We start from the raw sequence: 16809 nt of genomic DNA, 5'->3' as shown, positions 1-16809 counted from the left end.
CGAGTTATGTTAACCTCTACAAGTGGCCGGAATCGGACGCGGAGTTCGTGAGGAGGCGACGGGAAGGAGGTGATCAGGATGAGTGTGCCACGAAAGCGAGTATAACGTTTGGGCCGAGCCCGATAGTGGTGGATAGCTATTCGTGCAGGCAGATGTATCTGAGGAGTTATACCTTCACGAGGAAGGAGAGCGTACAGGAGAAGACTCGGCGATGCCTTGGGAAAGTTAAGGAGAAGGCCGCAGTGTTCCCTTTCCTTCTTCATCACAGGAACCAGAGCACCGGTTCTACGATAAGTAGTAAGAGGAGTCAGAATAAAGGGAAGAATAAGAGGAGGAAGAATAAGTTGAAGGAGGCTTCTTATTCGGCTATTTGTTCGATCTTCCATCGATTTTTATCCTGCACTACTAGTGTGGACGTGATGGATCGATAAAAATTTCGATCATTCAAGATCTTTCTGCTATTTTTCCTTTCTTTTTTCTGTCTTTAATATATATATATTTTTTCAGATATACTCTGTTCTGTTTTGTATCCAATTTTCCAACATAAAAGGAATATATATATATATATATAAGCATCTTATTTCAAATATGTGGCTCTAATTGTCTATGCGTGTGATTGGATTCCGAGAGTTTTAGAAATTTAATGTATATAATTAAGATAGTAAAAGGAATGTGATGGAATAATTAGTATGTAAAGAGAGAGAGAGAAAATAATAATAATAATAATAATAATAAGCAGTCATTTAAATGATTATTTTCATGATATGTTTAAACTATACGTGTTCAAGACGGATAAAGAAAATCTCTACCCATCTTCATACATCCAAACCTAGGATGGCAATTTCAAACCTCTCATTTAGCTTTGACCGGCGTAGGATTTAAATTATTACTTAACTGTATAGATTCTTAAATTATTGAATATTTATAGCCCATTGTATCTAAGAAAATTAGATTATAAAGTTATTGTAATTAAACGAGTTGTGTTATATATATATATAGCACAAATCAACATCGTGCATATCTACTCCGACACGCCGCTTAATGCACACGGATGCATTAATCACCTCAAAATTCTTCCTATTATTAATGAAGAATTAATCCTTTGTGCTCTAGCTCTATCGTGTACTAATTTTGGCATTGAACATAGATGTTGAGCAATAAAAAGCTTATGAATATTCAGTATCTGTAATAATAAGGTTAGACTCTCTCTAAGCAATAAAAACGGAGATTGAGATATTGAAGTTTGGAAGTATACAAGATGAAAAGAGAGTAGTTTTGTAATCTTATATTATCGGTGTTCGTACTTTCTTTTTGATCCAAAAAAAAAAAACGCTTTGATGCGTGGACCATAAGCCATAGTCGAAATTCAGTCTCATTTCAGTCCCTCTTTTTTTTCGGTCATAATCAAAAGCATTTGATTCGTGTTCGACAAGTTCCAAATTGATCTGTACAAATTAGCCCACGTTAAAATTACATGCATATCTTTGAGACATGAATAAATTTTATTATCTCAAAAGAAATTGAATAAGTTGACAATAGATAAAAAGATAGGTGTGAGAGAAACCCTAGGGGAAAGTGATGGTGAAGATGTGGGGTTTGGCATAAAGAGGCGTGCTACACTCCAAAACTTCCTTCCACTTTCCTTTCATGGTTGGCGGCTAAGAATATCTAATAAAGCAATGGCGCAGCATTTAAGACCAATAAGGATAGATAAAGATTTGGAATAAGCTATCCACACCATCATGGATAAACACTCATTTGAGGAGGGAAGTCCTTGTATAATATTGTTATATGACTCAAAAGTAGAGCTAGTGTTGTCATATATCATGTTACAGTAGAAGAGTGAGCATTATGGAAGTAGGTGTGATTGAATTGTGAGCCAAGGCATGTCCACAAACTCAATTCAAAGTCATATAAAATATATATAAAATCCTATCTCTATAGTTAGTTTTAGCTTTTAGAGCATTAAGTTTTTTTCCCTACTATTTATTCAAATTAACTTCTTGGTTCTTGATCCAAGACACACCCCAAAAAAAAAAAAAAAAACTTATTGATTCATTAGCTCGTCTCTGGTTGATTTCATTAATCTAAATTACTTAATTAATCCTGGGAATACAAAATGATCTTAGATAATAATAATTTTGGATGAGTTTAAATGGGTCTAGATTCCAGCAATACATCATAATGGGCTAAAATCTCAAGCCCAGAAACCTATCTTTACCTTTTAGTCCATTAGGCCAAATTGGGCCGGCCCGTTTGTAGTTAATTATTATTTCAATGGGCCAAAAAGTTAATATGGGTGATTAAGCTACTATACAAAATAACACCCTATCTACACAAAAATAATTAGGGCCCAAAGCTCTAAACCACCTCATATGTGATTAATTTGGGTCCTCTAAGTAACATTTTTCAGGATTAAGATTTGATGTGCATGTCTGCTTAGATGCTTCATTAAATACACATCAACGCATCGATTATGTCATACTTATTCTAATCCTATAACTCTATGCATTTAATTCAACGCGATCTAAAGCACACGATGGATATCTACTAGATGTAGACATATTAACTCATTGCCGGTATCACTTAAAAGAGTATATTAGTTGGAATTAAATGCTACTTAAATGCCAAGCTCCATGGTCGTAAGACTCTCAGTTTCACTTAGACCGCCGTATGAACAATTACTGTTTTATAAATACACTCTCTAAATTTTCTTTTATTACTCATATACACCCTTCTAAATTAACAAAAATTATCTATATATCCCCTTGAATTAAGAAAAAGTAATTATTCAGACCTCTAAACTAAAAACGAGATAGAAAATATTGAAAAATCCAGAGATTGTAAATTAAAAAAATTCTTTGTATATATATACTTGAATTAAGAAAAAAGTAACTATATAAACCTCTAAATTAAAAAATTTTAATTCTCGGGGACTTGTGATAAAAAAGAATTCAGATATTATATGCAAAAAAATGTTGAAAAATTCAGAGATTTTAAATTAATAAAATTCTCTATATATCTCCTTGAATTTAAAAATAATAATTATACCAACCTTTAAACTAAATTTTTTTAATAAAATAGCGTACGTGCCAATTAAAAATTCACTTTAGATACGAAAGCATTCATATTAGCGAACAGGAATATCATCTTATTACAAGTGTCAGCAGTAAGTAAGAATAATATATATAAGCAAGTGACGTAGATTACTTGTACTAAACCCTGTTAATTAACACAATTTTATACTAATCCAGGTTTATGCGTGGGACTTATAAATGTAACAAATTAATCTCGAGATTCTTGTTTCACGTGATCTTTTATTGGGGAAATAAGTTACAGTGTCATTTACCTAAGAAACAAACAAAAAATTAAAATTAAAAATTATTAATTATTAAGAGTTAAATTTTGAACAAGAATCCAAAATCCCATCCATAATTTTAAGTTACTCTTATCCTAATTACCACACTTATGATACAAGATAAAGGATAAGCGTTATTTTATCCTTATACTTTTCTTATCCGATAACTAAGTCGTTACGCCACTCATTGTATTAAGTAACGGAATCTTAAGACGATAAGGTTTAAGTCGTGATAGATAGGTAACCTCAAGTCCATGCAAGGCAGAGACTTATCCGAGAAACCCGGTTTATTCCACCAAAATCTCGGATAAATACGCCGATAGGATACACCCCACGGATAACGACTTTGTCACCAAGCCGCCGCAGGACATATCGACGAAATTTCCTTAATGATAAAACTAATCGTTTGTTTAAATCACCTCTCTTATTAATTGAAACCTCTTAATTATTTCTTCATCTTTCCGATATTGCCCTCGTCTCCTCCTTTAGAGGAGGCGTAATTAACTAGCAATCGCATAAGCCGCAGTCCGAAGCGAAGCAGAGATCTCTTCCTTCCTCGATCCGGTAGACCAAACCCTAACTTTAACCCTCCTCCTCCTCCTCCTTCTTGTTATTCTTGTTTTACTAGTAGATTTCGTGCTCTCTTCTCGTCTAATTTGCTCTCGGATCGCTAGGGTTCTGACATGGAACTTGTCGCGATTCCTTGATCTGAAGTGGGTTTTTCTTGCAAAGGTTGGATTTTTTTGGGGGTTTTCGTTTAGCGTTGATTTGGGATGGGGAAAGGAGGGCAGGATGAAGGTGTGAAAGATAGATCGGAACCCTCGGCCTTGACCTTTCCGGCGTGGGCGAGAAGTGTCGAGGAGTGCGAGGCTGAGTTCAAGGTCAACGCCGAGGAAGGATTGCCGTCCGAGGAGGTCCTGTCCCGCCGGGAGAAGCATGGCTTGAACGAGCTCGAGAAGCACTCGGGCCCCTCGATCTGGCAGCTGATTATCGAACAGTTCAACGATACGCTCGTTCGGATCCTTCTAGTGGCCGCCGTCGTCTCCTTCGTCCTCGCTTGGTACGATGGGGATGAGGGGGGTGAGATGGGGATCACGGCGTTCGTCGAGCCCTTGGTCATCTTCTTGATTCTTATCATTAATGCTGCCGTCGGGGTTTGGCAAGAGAACAACGCCGAGAAGGCGCTCGAGGCGCTTAAAGAGATCCAATCTGAGCATGCGACGGTTAAGAGGAATGGAGAATGGGTTCATGATCTGCCGGCAAAGGAGCTAGTTCCAGGCGATATCGTGCAGCTCAGGGTTGGGGATAAGGTTCCCGCAGATATGAGGGTGGTGTCCTTGATAAGCTCCACTTTTAGGGTGGAACAGGGATCTCTTACAGGGGAGAATGCTTCTGTGAATAAGACTAGTCATAAAGTTGATTCAGAAGACACGGATATCCAAGGAAAGGAGTGCATGGTTTTTGCAGGTACCACTGTTGTCAATGGGAGCTGCATTTGTTTGGTCACTCAAACAGGGATGAATACTGAGATAGGGAAGATACATTCTCAGATCCATGAAGCTTCACAGGAGGATGATGATACCCCCTTGAAAAAGAAACTGAATGAGTTTGGTGAGTCTCTTACGGCGATAATTGGCATCATTTGTGCTTTGGTTTGGCTTATCAATGTGAAGTACTTTTTTACATGGGAGTATGTTGATGGCTGGCCGGGGAATTTTAAGTTCTCGTTTGAGAAGTGCACGTATTACTTCGAGATTGCCGTGGCTTTGGCTGTTGCTGCAATACCTGAGGGCTTGCCTGCTGTCATCACTACTTGCTTGGCACTGGGCACACGGAAGATGGCACAGAAAAACGCATTGGTGCGCAAGCTGCCGAGCGTCGAGACTTTGGGATGCACAACTGTGATTTGTTCTGATAAGACAGGAACATTGACTACAAACCAGATGTCGGCAGTAAAACTTGTGGCAATAGGGCGCTGGCATGATACACTGCGGAGCTTCAAAGTTGATGGGACTACTTATGATCCTCATGATGGGAAGATCCATGATTGGCCTTCTGATAACATGGATGAAAATCTTCAAATGATTGCTAAAATAGCTGCTGTATGCAATGATGCTAGTGTTGCACAGTCAGGCCATCAGTTTGTTGCGACTGGAATGTCTACAGAAGCAGCTTTGAAGGTCTTGGTTTTACAAATATCCTTTTTTTACTTTAGTTGTATGTTAGTTTTCCAGTAATATATTGTGAAGGCATTGAAAACTTCAAATTTAGCCCTTAAACACAGAATGCAGTAAACTGAGATTGTCTTGCTTAAACTTGGTAGATTTGGTGGATAACTTATCATTGTAGAAGAGTTAATTGCTGAGAACAAATTATGTTTTACAAATTGTGAGATGAGTTAAGGCATACTTTTTCTTTAATGATTCTTCCATGCATATTTTTTTGGGTCTAAAATCTAAATGACAAATAAGGTATGCGAACAACATCAGAACAGTCATGGCAACATATTTTTGTTTTTGATGAAGTGCTTGCATTAATTTGACATTGCTAACTATTGATGACATAATTAATTTTGTCGTTTTGAAACTCCTTTCAGGTGCTGGTTGAAAAAATGGGACTTCCTGCGGGCTACAAGTCAGCATCTCTGGATTCTTCTGAGACATTACGTATGTTAATTTTCTTAAGCTTTGTGATTTTGAATTAGTTATTAGATCCTTTAGGCAGAGATGCAGTGAGAATTACCTCCTTTTCTCTCTGTTATCAAGGATGCTGTGAATGGTGGAATAGTACTGCAAAAAGGGTTGCAACTCTTGAGTTTGATCGCACTAGAAAGTCAATGGGAGTTATTGTGAAATCAAAAAAAGGAAACAATTCACTACTTGTAAAGGTATTCTATTTCTCTTGTCCATCTTTCCTATGTTTTCATAATTTCCTTTCACTTTCCCTTTATTTTATTTTTTTAAGCTAGCATTTTCTAGCTCCTTCACTGTGTCATCTTCATGTGCTCACCCTGATAAGTGAAAAAGAGTTGATTTTTCTTATCAAAACTTCTTTTGTGTTTGCCCTTTTCTTCTACACGTGGAACTTTTAAATAAAAATCTAATGTGACAGCTGTACTGTGACAGGGAGCAGTGGAAAATTTGTTGGAGAGAAGTACGCATCTTCAGCTGTTTGATGGTTCTGTCATTCTGTTAAATGAAAGTTCAAAGGCCCTTATTTTGGAAACTCTTCGGGAAATGTCTACTAGTGCTTTACGTTGTTTGGGGTTCGCATATAAGGATGATTTAGCAGAATTTACAACATACGATGGTGAAAATCATCCAGCTCATAAGCTGTTGCTTGATCCATCTAATTACTCATCTATTGAGACTAACCTCATCTTTGTTGGCTTAGTTGGGCTGAGGGTGAGATGTTGCACTATTATACAAATTTTTATGCAGAATGTTCTCTTCATTTTTTGGCCTTCTGTTGGAAGGTGATTTTGTGACTGTTATCTGTTGAACTCTTATAACAGGATCCTCCTCGAGAGGAGGTGTACAAAGCGATTGAAGATTGTAGAGCTGCTGGTATTCGTGTCATGGTGATAACAGGAGATAACAAAGAAACTGCGGAGGCAATATGCCGTGACATAGGAGTTTTTAGACCTGATGAAGACATTAGATTGAAGAGCCTTACAGGGAAGGAATTTATGTCCCTTTCCGATAAAAAGAATCTTTTAAAGCAACAGGGAGGTCTTCTCTTCTCTAGAGCAGAACCAAAGCACAAGCAAGAAATTGTGAGATTGTTGAAAGAAGATGGCGAGGTGGTTGCAATGACTGGTGATGGGGTGAATGATGCACCTGCTCTGAAGTTGGCTGATATTGGGATAGCTATGGGCATAACTGGGACAGAGGTATGTTTGTCTATCCATGGTTTTGTTACAATCTCATTTTTTTTAGTTTCTGTCATTTCGTTTAATTCTTTAACCCATTTCAGGTTGCTAAAGAAGCTTCAGATATGGTGCTGGCAGATGATAACTTTAGTACAATAGTTGCTGCAGTTGGTGAAGGAAGATCTATTTACAACAACATGAAAGCTTTCATAAGGTTTCCTATCAATCCATTTTTTTAACAATATTTTGTCTGTTCTTCAGTCTTTGTTGATTATTTATTTGATTTGCATGTGCATCTTTGGTTATAGTGTTTGCTCATTCGTTTGTGCTTTAAATAACTACTTTAGAAAATCTTAATATACTTGCTAGGTAGTATTGTTATGTAGAAAATTTTACCCTTGGATACTAAAATTGACCACTTCTTTTAATGGTTAATATATAGGTAATCAATATTGGTTTTGACAGATGAAGGGAAATGCCATGTAATGGAGAGGATTTTTTCATGTTCTTCTCTTCTGTGAATTACTATTATTTCCTCTTTTGGATCTTACATTTTAAGACTGTTTCAAATGTTCAATTTGGCAACTGCACTTCCCATAGATATTTACGATCGGCAAATGGACAGTTCCTGTGTTTGCATTTCAATGTAGTTGTGAATTTATGTCACAGGATCTTTGAGTACATACATGTATATAGACTATCAATATGTATATACACAATCATGCATGTGCTTTAACAAATGAAGCAGGCACATCTTTGCTGGTTGCCTTATGCTTCCGTCTGTGTCTTGCCATTTCCAATTCGTCCTTGATTGGATATCGCTTCTCCAATTCACATTAATGATGTCTATTATATGCATAATCTGTTATTAGGCTGCAAAATAGTTTGGTGCTGGTTAGGTTGGTATACGAAAATAAGTTTGAGCAATTAGTCTGTAAATGGGGCATTGGAACTTCAGCTCCAACTGAATTGGATTAATTCAAGTCTTCCATCCGTTGCAATTGTACCATAATGGCAGAGTACACTTCTAAATCTGCTCTCTTTACTATGTTGATATCGCCATTTGCAAGCCTGTCAGTGAGACCTGCTGATGACTGGGCCATACTATTTATCTGGAGAGCTTCTCCTACCTCATCTTCCTCTGATCAACCTATCTAAATTTCGAAATTTAACTTTGGCCATTAACCCTCTTAGTTTCAACTTCAGAACTGAACTCACCTTGTCGTAGCCGATGCAATTGGAGAAAGATAGTCCAAACCAGTATTATTAGGATAAACTGCTACCAAGTTGACCCAATTTGACTCGGTCCAAGTGAATCTATACTACCTAAATTTCCTTGGACTCTGGAACCGGCAATTAACAAATAAAATATCTTCTCATGGATATATATGCTGCTATAATGAGTAATAATTAAAGTGGATGCAGGACTAATTGGATGCCACTAAATGACTTGGGTAAGTTATGCTGTTTCATGTGTTATTTTAGTTCCTGTAAGTTGGTACTTTTGTTTCTCATATTATTTTGATTACTTCAGCAGGACGTGCTAATGTTGATGCAAGAAGGTCTTATTGTGTTGCTTATCATGTACTATACCTGCTGTTTTCTATGTTCTACTATTTGTTCTCGTCTACCTGTCAGTGCTACGTTGATCATTTTTATGACTTATCTTAGCTTTTCTGTTTCTCATTACAGATATATGATCTCCTCAAATATTGGTGAAGTTGCCTCTATTTTCTTAACTTCAGCTTTAGGTATTCCAGAAGGCCTCATACCAGTTCAACTATTATGGGTCAATCTTGTTACAGATGGCCCTCCTGCTACAGCTTTGGGATTTAATCCACCGGACAAAGATATCATGAAGAAACCTCCAAGAAGGAGTGATGATTCATTGATCACTCCATGGATATTGTTCCGTTACATGGTAAAGATTCTCATCCTATGATAAATCTGTGGATTCATGAATTCTGCACATGCAAACATGGTTGGTTTTGTGTAAATGACGAAGAAAAGAATAGAAAAAATGGTTTGTAACTAAATATACAGCATATGGAGGAACTGGATAGAACAGTGTAATTTCATACTAAGAGAAATTAGGAGAGATGTTTATTATAATATTTTCTGCCCAGGTCCTCTCTAGGAGTTACATTATATACTTTCCTTCCTTTTGCAGGTCATTGGGCTCTATGTGGGGATTGCGACTGTGGGTATCTTCATCATATGGTACACCCATGGCTCCTTCATGGGTATTGACCTGACTGGTGATGGCCACACTCTAATCAGTTACTCTCAGCTCTCTAACTGGGGCCAATGCTCCTCATGGGAAGGTTTCAAGGTTACACCATTCACTGCTGGATCACAAAACTTCACCTTTGATACAAACCCTTGTGATTATTTCCAGACTGGAAAAATTAAAGCAATGACCCTCTCTCTATCTGTCTTGGTGGCCATCGAGATGTTCAATTCTCTTAATGCTTTGTCTGAAGATGGTAGTCTCCTGAGCATGCCTCCATGGGTCAACCCATGGCTTCTCCTAGCTATGTCTGTGTCATTTGGACTGCATTTCTTGATCCTGTACGTGCCATTCCTTGCTCAAGTGTTCGGAATCGTGCCCCTTAGTCTCAACGAATGGCTGTTGGTTCTGGCTGTTGCTTTCCCTGTGGTCCTTATTGATGAGGTTCTTAAGTTTGTGGGTCGGTGCATGAATGCTTCTGATTCCAGGAGACGATCTGAAAAATACAAGGTTGAGTAGAAATCAACCCCGCATATGGCAGAGGTCAGAGAAAATTTCTACCATGACAGGCGGTATTGTTCTGGGCCCTCATTCTTTTCTTCCTTGAGGGGATTGTTTGAGAATGATCATCCAGAGCAATGTAGAGGATTCAAGAAAATCTGAGTATTTGATATTGGCAAGACTATTATTCTTGAAAACACTTCTGATTCTTAAGATGCTGTAGCAGCAGCAATTTGCTTTATTGGTTATAATTGAACTAGTTCGGTTTAACTTTTGTCCAAAGAACTCTGCAACTAATGGTGGCGGTAGTATTATTTAATCTATTTCTCCCGAGTAGTATGTATAAATAATGCTGGTGATAACATAGAACAGATGTAATTCATTTTATTTGGTTGGTATTTGCTCTGTAAACTAGCAAAAAATATATGCTAGAAACTTGGAATAACTGCTGTTAACCTTACCCTGATCCATCTCCTATACTTCTCGATCATTATTCTCTTTTATTGGTACTATAAGTGTAGACTGCATTTCTATTGCTAAAACAGTGTACAGGATTAGCGTGCTTAGATAATTTGAGGTGGAACACGTCACTACCTTAAAAGCCTCAATTTATCAAACATTTGGGTTATCAAATTAAATCTTCTTTTAAGTCAATTGTTGGATTTTAATCCTAAGATTACATTCTTCGAGATCTCGACAAGTATGTCTACCTGAAATTTCAAAAGACACCATTAAGGAGTCAAAAATGACGGAAAGAAGCACCTCAAAAATCACAGTGCCCCGTAGGTGATAAAGAAAGGCCACCAAGAGGAACTGAAAATTTATATCCATTTACTCTTTTAAATAGATCCTAATAAGTACATTGAAAGAGTTGATTTCCAGTATTGAAGATGATGAATAGTAAAGTCGTAAGACACGACAAACTGATGGTCTAATTACATTCCTAGGCAGTTTTAAGTATGCAAGCAGACATACATTTAAAGACGGGGTAAAAAGAAAAACCAAACCAAAGTATCACATTCTGAACAAACATGAAACCTTCAAAGAAGCATCCACTATAACTGGTCTTCTAGCAAAGTATGATCAAATTCACCTTCCCTCAGCTTTGATTAACTGTGAGAAAACTCGGCTCATTGAAATCTCAGTTAGAGAGTTCGCATTTGAGGTACTAGCTCCTTGTCCAGTCACAACACTATCAAGAGCTTCGATATTTTGAACCTGCGACGAAAGTTCAGCAATCCGGTTTATGCTGTTTACTTCTGAACTCTGAGGCTCTCCCTCTTGGAGCTGCAGCACATATTCTAAGTTCCACAGCACATCTCCGATTGTGGGCCGTTCCACGCCACAATCTGCGAGACATTTCTCGGCTGTCTCTCCAAATTTCCTTAGAGAATCAGGCCTAATAGTATCAGAAATTCGGTGATCTACAATTAGATGCAGTTCTCCTCTCTTCTGGATGTTCATTGCCCATTCTGCTAGGTTGACCTTGTCCCTTGGAAGAGTAGGATCAATGACTGGTCTGGCACAAAGCACCTCAAGCAAGACTACTCCAAATGAATACACATCTGACTTCTCCGTCAACTGTTGCCTCCGGAAGTACTCAGGATCAAGATACCCGAAACTACCTTTTACTGCAGTGCTGACATGAGTCTGATCCAATTCAGGTCCAGTCTTGGAGAGCCCAAAGTCTGCAACCTTAGCCATGAGATTCTCATCAAGTAGAATGTTAGCGGATTTCACATCTCGGTGGATGATGGCTTTAGCAGAACCAGTGTGAAGGTAGTGAAGGCCTCTCGCTGCTCCAATGCAGATTTCCAGCCGCTGCTTCCAACTGAGAGCAGGATAATCCGAACCATAGAGATGGCTCTTCAGAGTCCCTTTTTCCATGTATTCGTAGACCAGAATCATCTCACTCCGCTCATCGCAATACCCAATTAGAGAGACCAGGTGACGGTGGCGCAGCTGCGACAGCAACTCGATTTCGGTCCGGAACTCATTGAGCCCTTGCTGAGATCTTGGATTCCCACGCTTTACTGCTACTCGGGTCTCATCCTTAAGCACTCCCTTGTACACCTTCCCAAAACCGCCAAGTCCAATGACCAAATTCTCGTCGAAGTTGTTGGTTGCTTCTTGCAGCACAGTGAAAGAGAAGCGGTATCCAAGAAGCTCTCCATTCTGCCTGAGTGAATTAATGGTTCCATTTGATGTTCTGGTTCCTGTGCTGTGATTAGTCAGTCCGTTGATGGAGAATGGCATCCATGTTTTGGAATCTTCCTTCTTCTCTGGCTTCCTCCTCCTAATAAGTACGAAAACAACAAAAATAACTATGATCAGCACAGCAGCTGCTCCAATGGCCAAACCAACCATCACCCCAAAATTCTTCTTCTCCTTCTTCGAACTAGCCGGTTCTATAGTAACTACAGAGCCAGAGCTAAAGTTCATCTTCATAATCTCGAGGCCATTTAGGATGCCATCATTCACCCCACGGTCTAATCCCGACATCCCAACACCGATGTTAATCTTGTTGGTTGCATCCTCAGGCAACAAGACGACGTCCAGGTAAATAGGTGTAGCCAAACTATTTATTGTAAGAGAATTGAAGTCAAAATCACGAGCCACAGTCCAGGTATTGATATAAACATTAAAGATGAGCTGACCGACAGCCTTACTAACTATGTCGCAGAAATGAAATCGTATCAAGTAGCTTGAACTTGCATCAACATTGAATTGCCATGTCATGTTAACGAGTGCAGTGGAAGTGTTTGGCACAACCAATTCTGTGGCTGTACTGTAGACGATATCTGGGGCAGTCTCTTTTGTGGCTAGTCCTGCCATATAGTTGAGCTTTCCCGTAGAGTTGACATGGTTGGTTAAACTTTTATCGACTATAAAGCTTTGATCAGGAATCCAAGTTCTCCACAAAGTATCATCTTCTGGAAGAACTTTTGGGGTGCCCATATTGATCCTATAAACTGTCTCCAATGGTTGCACTGCTAGACCCAAATACTGCCCAGTAGGATTAACAGTCTGTGCAGAATCGGCGATTAGATCATCAGGCACCGACACGACCTCTATGGCATTCACAAAGGAAAGATTTGTCGATGACACGAAGGAAAGAATGAGGGTGTCGCGAGTTATGTTCACAGAGTACTCCTTAATTGCAGAAGAATTACTCTTTGCCTGGAAATTGGTAAGGAGGGCAACGTCTTGAGTGGAGACACTGAAGCGCGCGGCGGTGAGATCATAGCTTTGGTACACAAAGGGAAAGAAGTAGAGACGGATGAAGTGCCGGCCTTGCTTCTGGATTTGGAAGGAATAGGAGGAGGCTCCGGTGAAGATGCGGGCAGTTTGGTAGAGACGGGAGCTGTCGAAAGAAGACACCGAGCTCGCGGTGGTGTTGGCTAGAATGGTTTGAGGGGTTTGCAAGGTCGAAGAAAGGGAGGTGTCGGCGAGAAACACTCGACCGCCGACAGTGGTGTTCCCCGACGATCCGCAGTTGATCAGATAGTTGTCTGTGGGGGTAAACGACGCATTACATGCATACAGAATGGAAATGGTCAAAAAGATGCTGAGAACCGATGGAAGTTCTTGAGCAGCCATTAAAGATTAAGCCCAGAATTACTTCAACCACCACCAAAAGAGATGAATCAAACCAGGGAAGAACAGTAAACCCTCAATTCTACCTCGTAAACCAAAGACGACCAGAACCCATCATGAGAATCAACTCAATAAGCCATATATATATATACAAATCCAATCTTTCACCGCTACCACCAAGGAGGAAGAGTAACAGAGACCGAGGTAACCCAAAAGAAGGGAACAAGAAGGTCTTCGATAGAAAAACAAAAAAGGATGGAAAAGATGACACCTTTGCGCGTTTGCCGAAGTGGGTCTTCAAGGTTTTTCCAGAACCACCAACCACAAATCAAGGGGAATCAAACCTTTCCCTTGGCAAACACCATCCAATCCGAATTCATCACCGAATGCAACCAAGCTCGGCTTCACAAATGGCTCCCTTAGAAGAAAGGGAGGAAAGAGAAAGAGACAAAGATGAAAGAGAGAGGGAGAAAGAGGAGAGGAGGGTCAACAGTTTATAACAGCAAGAAGAAGCATTAAAGAAGAGCACAGAGGAAGACAGTAAGAATCTGGATGCTAACGCAATCCATCGAAGGATGTTCACCTAAAAACTTTATAAATTATTTTGATATAGTTTATATATTTATACGATATAAACGTCATTAAAGAGAGAACTTTATATATATATATATGATCGGGAGTTGGGGCAGTCAAATTTTCATGGCCAGAGTGCTGGAATTGCACTGTCTTCATCTCCAATCACATTATTGTCCAGGGCATCATCGTTTTCTAGCCATGCAATAATCATTCAATCATCGATAAAATTGGATACTATTGGGAATCTATCCTATAAATCTGGGAATCATTATTCATAGAGAGTAAAATGACGATTAAATCATACCAACATATTTTTGTTATTTTATAAATATTATTTTTCGATAAATTTTGAGAATAACTTCAGGATTTTGCTAAAGTTTCAGAAGGTTTCTTTTCTCATGATATATTGAAAAAAGAAAAGAAAAAATCTGCTGAATAATTGAGCTTATAGATTCATGAAAATATTTGCTAGATATTGCATCATTCATTATGGTAATAGAATAATGTACGTTATCTTCTACTTTATTTAATGAGACAATTATAAGAAGCCACGTCAAGCCACGTCTAGAACAACCATTTTGTATATATATATATATATATAATCAATCATAATTTTTGGCATCAAAATACGTGCTGAGGGCTACTATGTTCTATAGTAAGTTTATTTAATCTATTTAATGTCACGTAGGTAGGTTATTCACAATATGAAGCAAAATTGACCTAAACTTATGCTCGGCATGTCAGAGGCCAAAGTCCTCATTAATTTTCTTGGGCAGTTTTAGAGACAAATAAAGGAAAGAATAAATAATAAATAAGCATAGGTCAAGGTATTTTTTTTATATAAAAAATCTCTTTTAATTCTTGATTGATAAAACTTTTGACCTTATTTTTTTAATTATTCAAAAGTCTAAAAGTTGATATGGGTTAAACAAATAATTAACACTCTCTTAATACAAAAATATTTAAATATTATTAAAATTTAATCAATATATTCAGCCGCATAATCTAAGTTTTATCAAACAATTGCACCGTCCATCTACAAGTAGTTGCTTTGCTTAGTTGTTTCTTTAAACCATTGCTCCATTAAAGCCATCAAATTAGAGTCGTCGATCCATACCATCAAATAATTTTCTCTTTAATTTGCTTGGAGTTAGAGTCGACGGTGCAACCTCCTTAGCGACATTAGGATATCACCACCCCGGTATTCTAATTCTTTTAAACTATTAAAATATCTAAAATCCTATTGATTGAAAATTTAATGCCAAATATAATTATTTCAATTGTTTAAGATAATTGCAACCACTTAGTGCTAGGTTTATCTTGCACGTTCTTCAACGGTTGTTAAATGTGAACGTAAAAACCAAACACGTAGAAAAAGGATGATGGAAATATTTTGTCCATTATGTTCAAAGTCAATTATAATTATTTTACATTATTTTTTTTTTTCATCAAGGATTTGAAACCTACAAAGCTTCATTTTAATTTCTGAATTGCTCTTCACATAATTTAATTTGAAAAATGTTCGATAATATATAAATTACCAACTTAAAATCTTAAACCGTTAGATAATAGCCTCATGATGTACATAAAAATAAGTTTATATTCATTAACCGTCACGTTCACAAAGGAAAAAAAAATCCCATTAAATCAAGAGGCAAAAGAACACAAATTATTTGCACCCGAATAATATCTTTGAATAATTCGCAAAGCAATCAGCAGCACTATTAGTCTCTAGTATTATATATATTTCTTTTGGTATATTATGATGACAAAATAGCAATGGGTCCATTTCCATCTCTCAATTCTATCCAAGAATCAAAGTGGTCATGTATTGCAGTGGATGACTAGTTGTTATCTGATATCAATCAAGTAAGTCAAGTGGTGCTTGGATCTATTAGCTAGCCTGGTTGCAGCTGTGTGCCAATATTAACCCATCTAGAATAAAATGCCAAACAGCCCAAACCAATTGGTATATATATATACACATAAGTCCATAGACTGAGATATATCATTCAAATTCAAAGCTATAAAGAGGTGTAGCAAGATTCAAATTCTTTGAATTTGCTCGGATTTAAATGGCAATTTTTCAATCCATTGAATAGACCGATCGGATTCGAGTATTATTGAATCAGATCGAATTCAGATCGTATCTTGGCTACATATATACAGAAGCTTCGAATGATATTTATGATTTATTTTTAAATTTATAGGCGATGGATGGTTATATAGTTGAGTATATGTAAATACAAGTTTTGAATTACTTGAAAAATGATCTTCTTACTTTGTTATGTTTGCTTAAACTTGTGCTATTTTTAGTGAGATAGTTAACATATTTCGTTCTAATTTTTAGCTACTAAACTATCATAATTGACTGTTTAAAGTTATAATTTATTGCTTTAGAATAAGACTATTGTATTTATTTTATTCATAGTATACTAGTTATTTGTGAGAGATCCGAATTTGATCTATTATCTAATTGAACTCGTCGAATATGATTCTAGTGGGACATGAATATTTATTACCTATTCATTAAAAATCTAATTCAAATCCGAATTCAAAAATTTCAAAGGATATAAATCCAATCTCTATACATATCTGACTAAATCCGATTAGGTTACACCCATACAAAGTTACAATTCGAACCCAGAAGTAATGAATAACTAGGTCGATAAATTT

The 16809-nt window shown here is 37.5% G+C and overlaps 2 protein-coding genes across 2 annotated transcripts; one reads left to right on the top strand and one right to left on the bottom strand.

Moving 5' to 3' along the window:
* Positions 1 to 3776: 3776 nt before the first annotated feature.
* On the top strand, positions 3777 to 10426 carry LOC140775598 (calcium-transporting ATPase 1, endoplasmic reticulum-type-like). Its single transcript, XM_073118980.1, has 9 exons — positions 3777 to 3922; positions 4033 to 5538; positions 5955 to 6024; positions 6124 to 6245; positions 6484 to 6762; positions 6873 to 7250; positions 7334 to 7443; positions 8922 to 9150; positions 9400 to 10426. The coding sequence occupies exons 2-9, from the start codon at positions 4132 to 4134 to the stop codon at positions 9976 to 9978; spliced, it is 3174 nt and encodes a 1057-aa protein (XP_072975081.1). The 5' UTR covers positions 3777 to 3922; positions 4033 to 4131; the 3' UTR covers positions 9979 to 10426.
* Positions 10427 to 10770: 344 nt separating this feature from the next.
* On the bottom strand, positions 10771 to 14142 carry LOC140775599 (receptor-like protein kinase HERK 1). Its single transcript, XM_073118981.1, has one exon. The coding sequence runs from the start codon at positions 13558 to 13560 to the stop codon at positions 11050 to 11052; it is 2511 nt and encodes an 836-aa protein (XP_072975082.1). The 5' UTR covers positions 13561 to 14142; the 3' UTR covers positions 10771 to 11049.
* Positions 14143 to 16809: the final 2667 nt, after the last annotated feature.

Source organism: Typha angustifolia, chromosome 14, assembly GCF_048772165.1.
Source record: "Typha angustifolia cultivar Huaian chromosome 14, ASM4877216v1, whole genome shotgun sequence".
Lineage (NCBI taxonomy): Eukaryota > Viridiplantae > Streptophyta > Magnoliopsida > Poales > Typhaceae > Typha > Typha angustifolia.
This window is presented reverse-complemented; position numbering and strand designations above follow the sequence as displayed.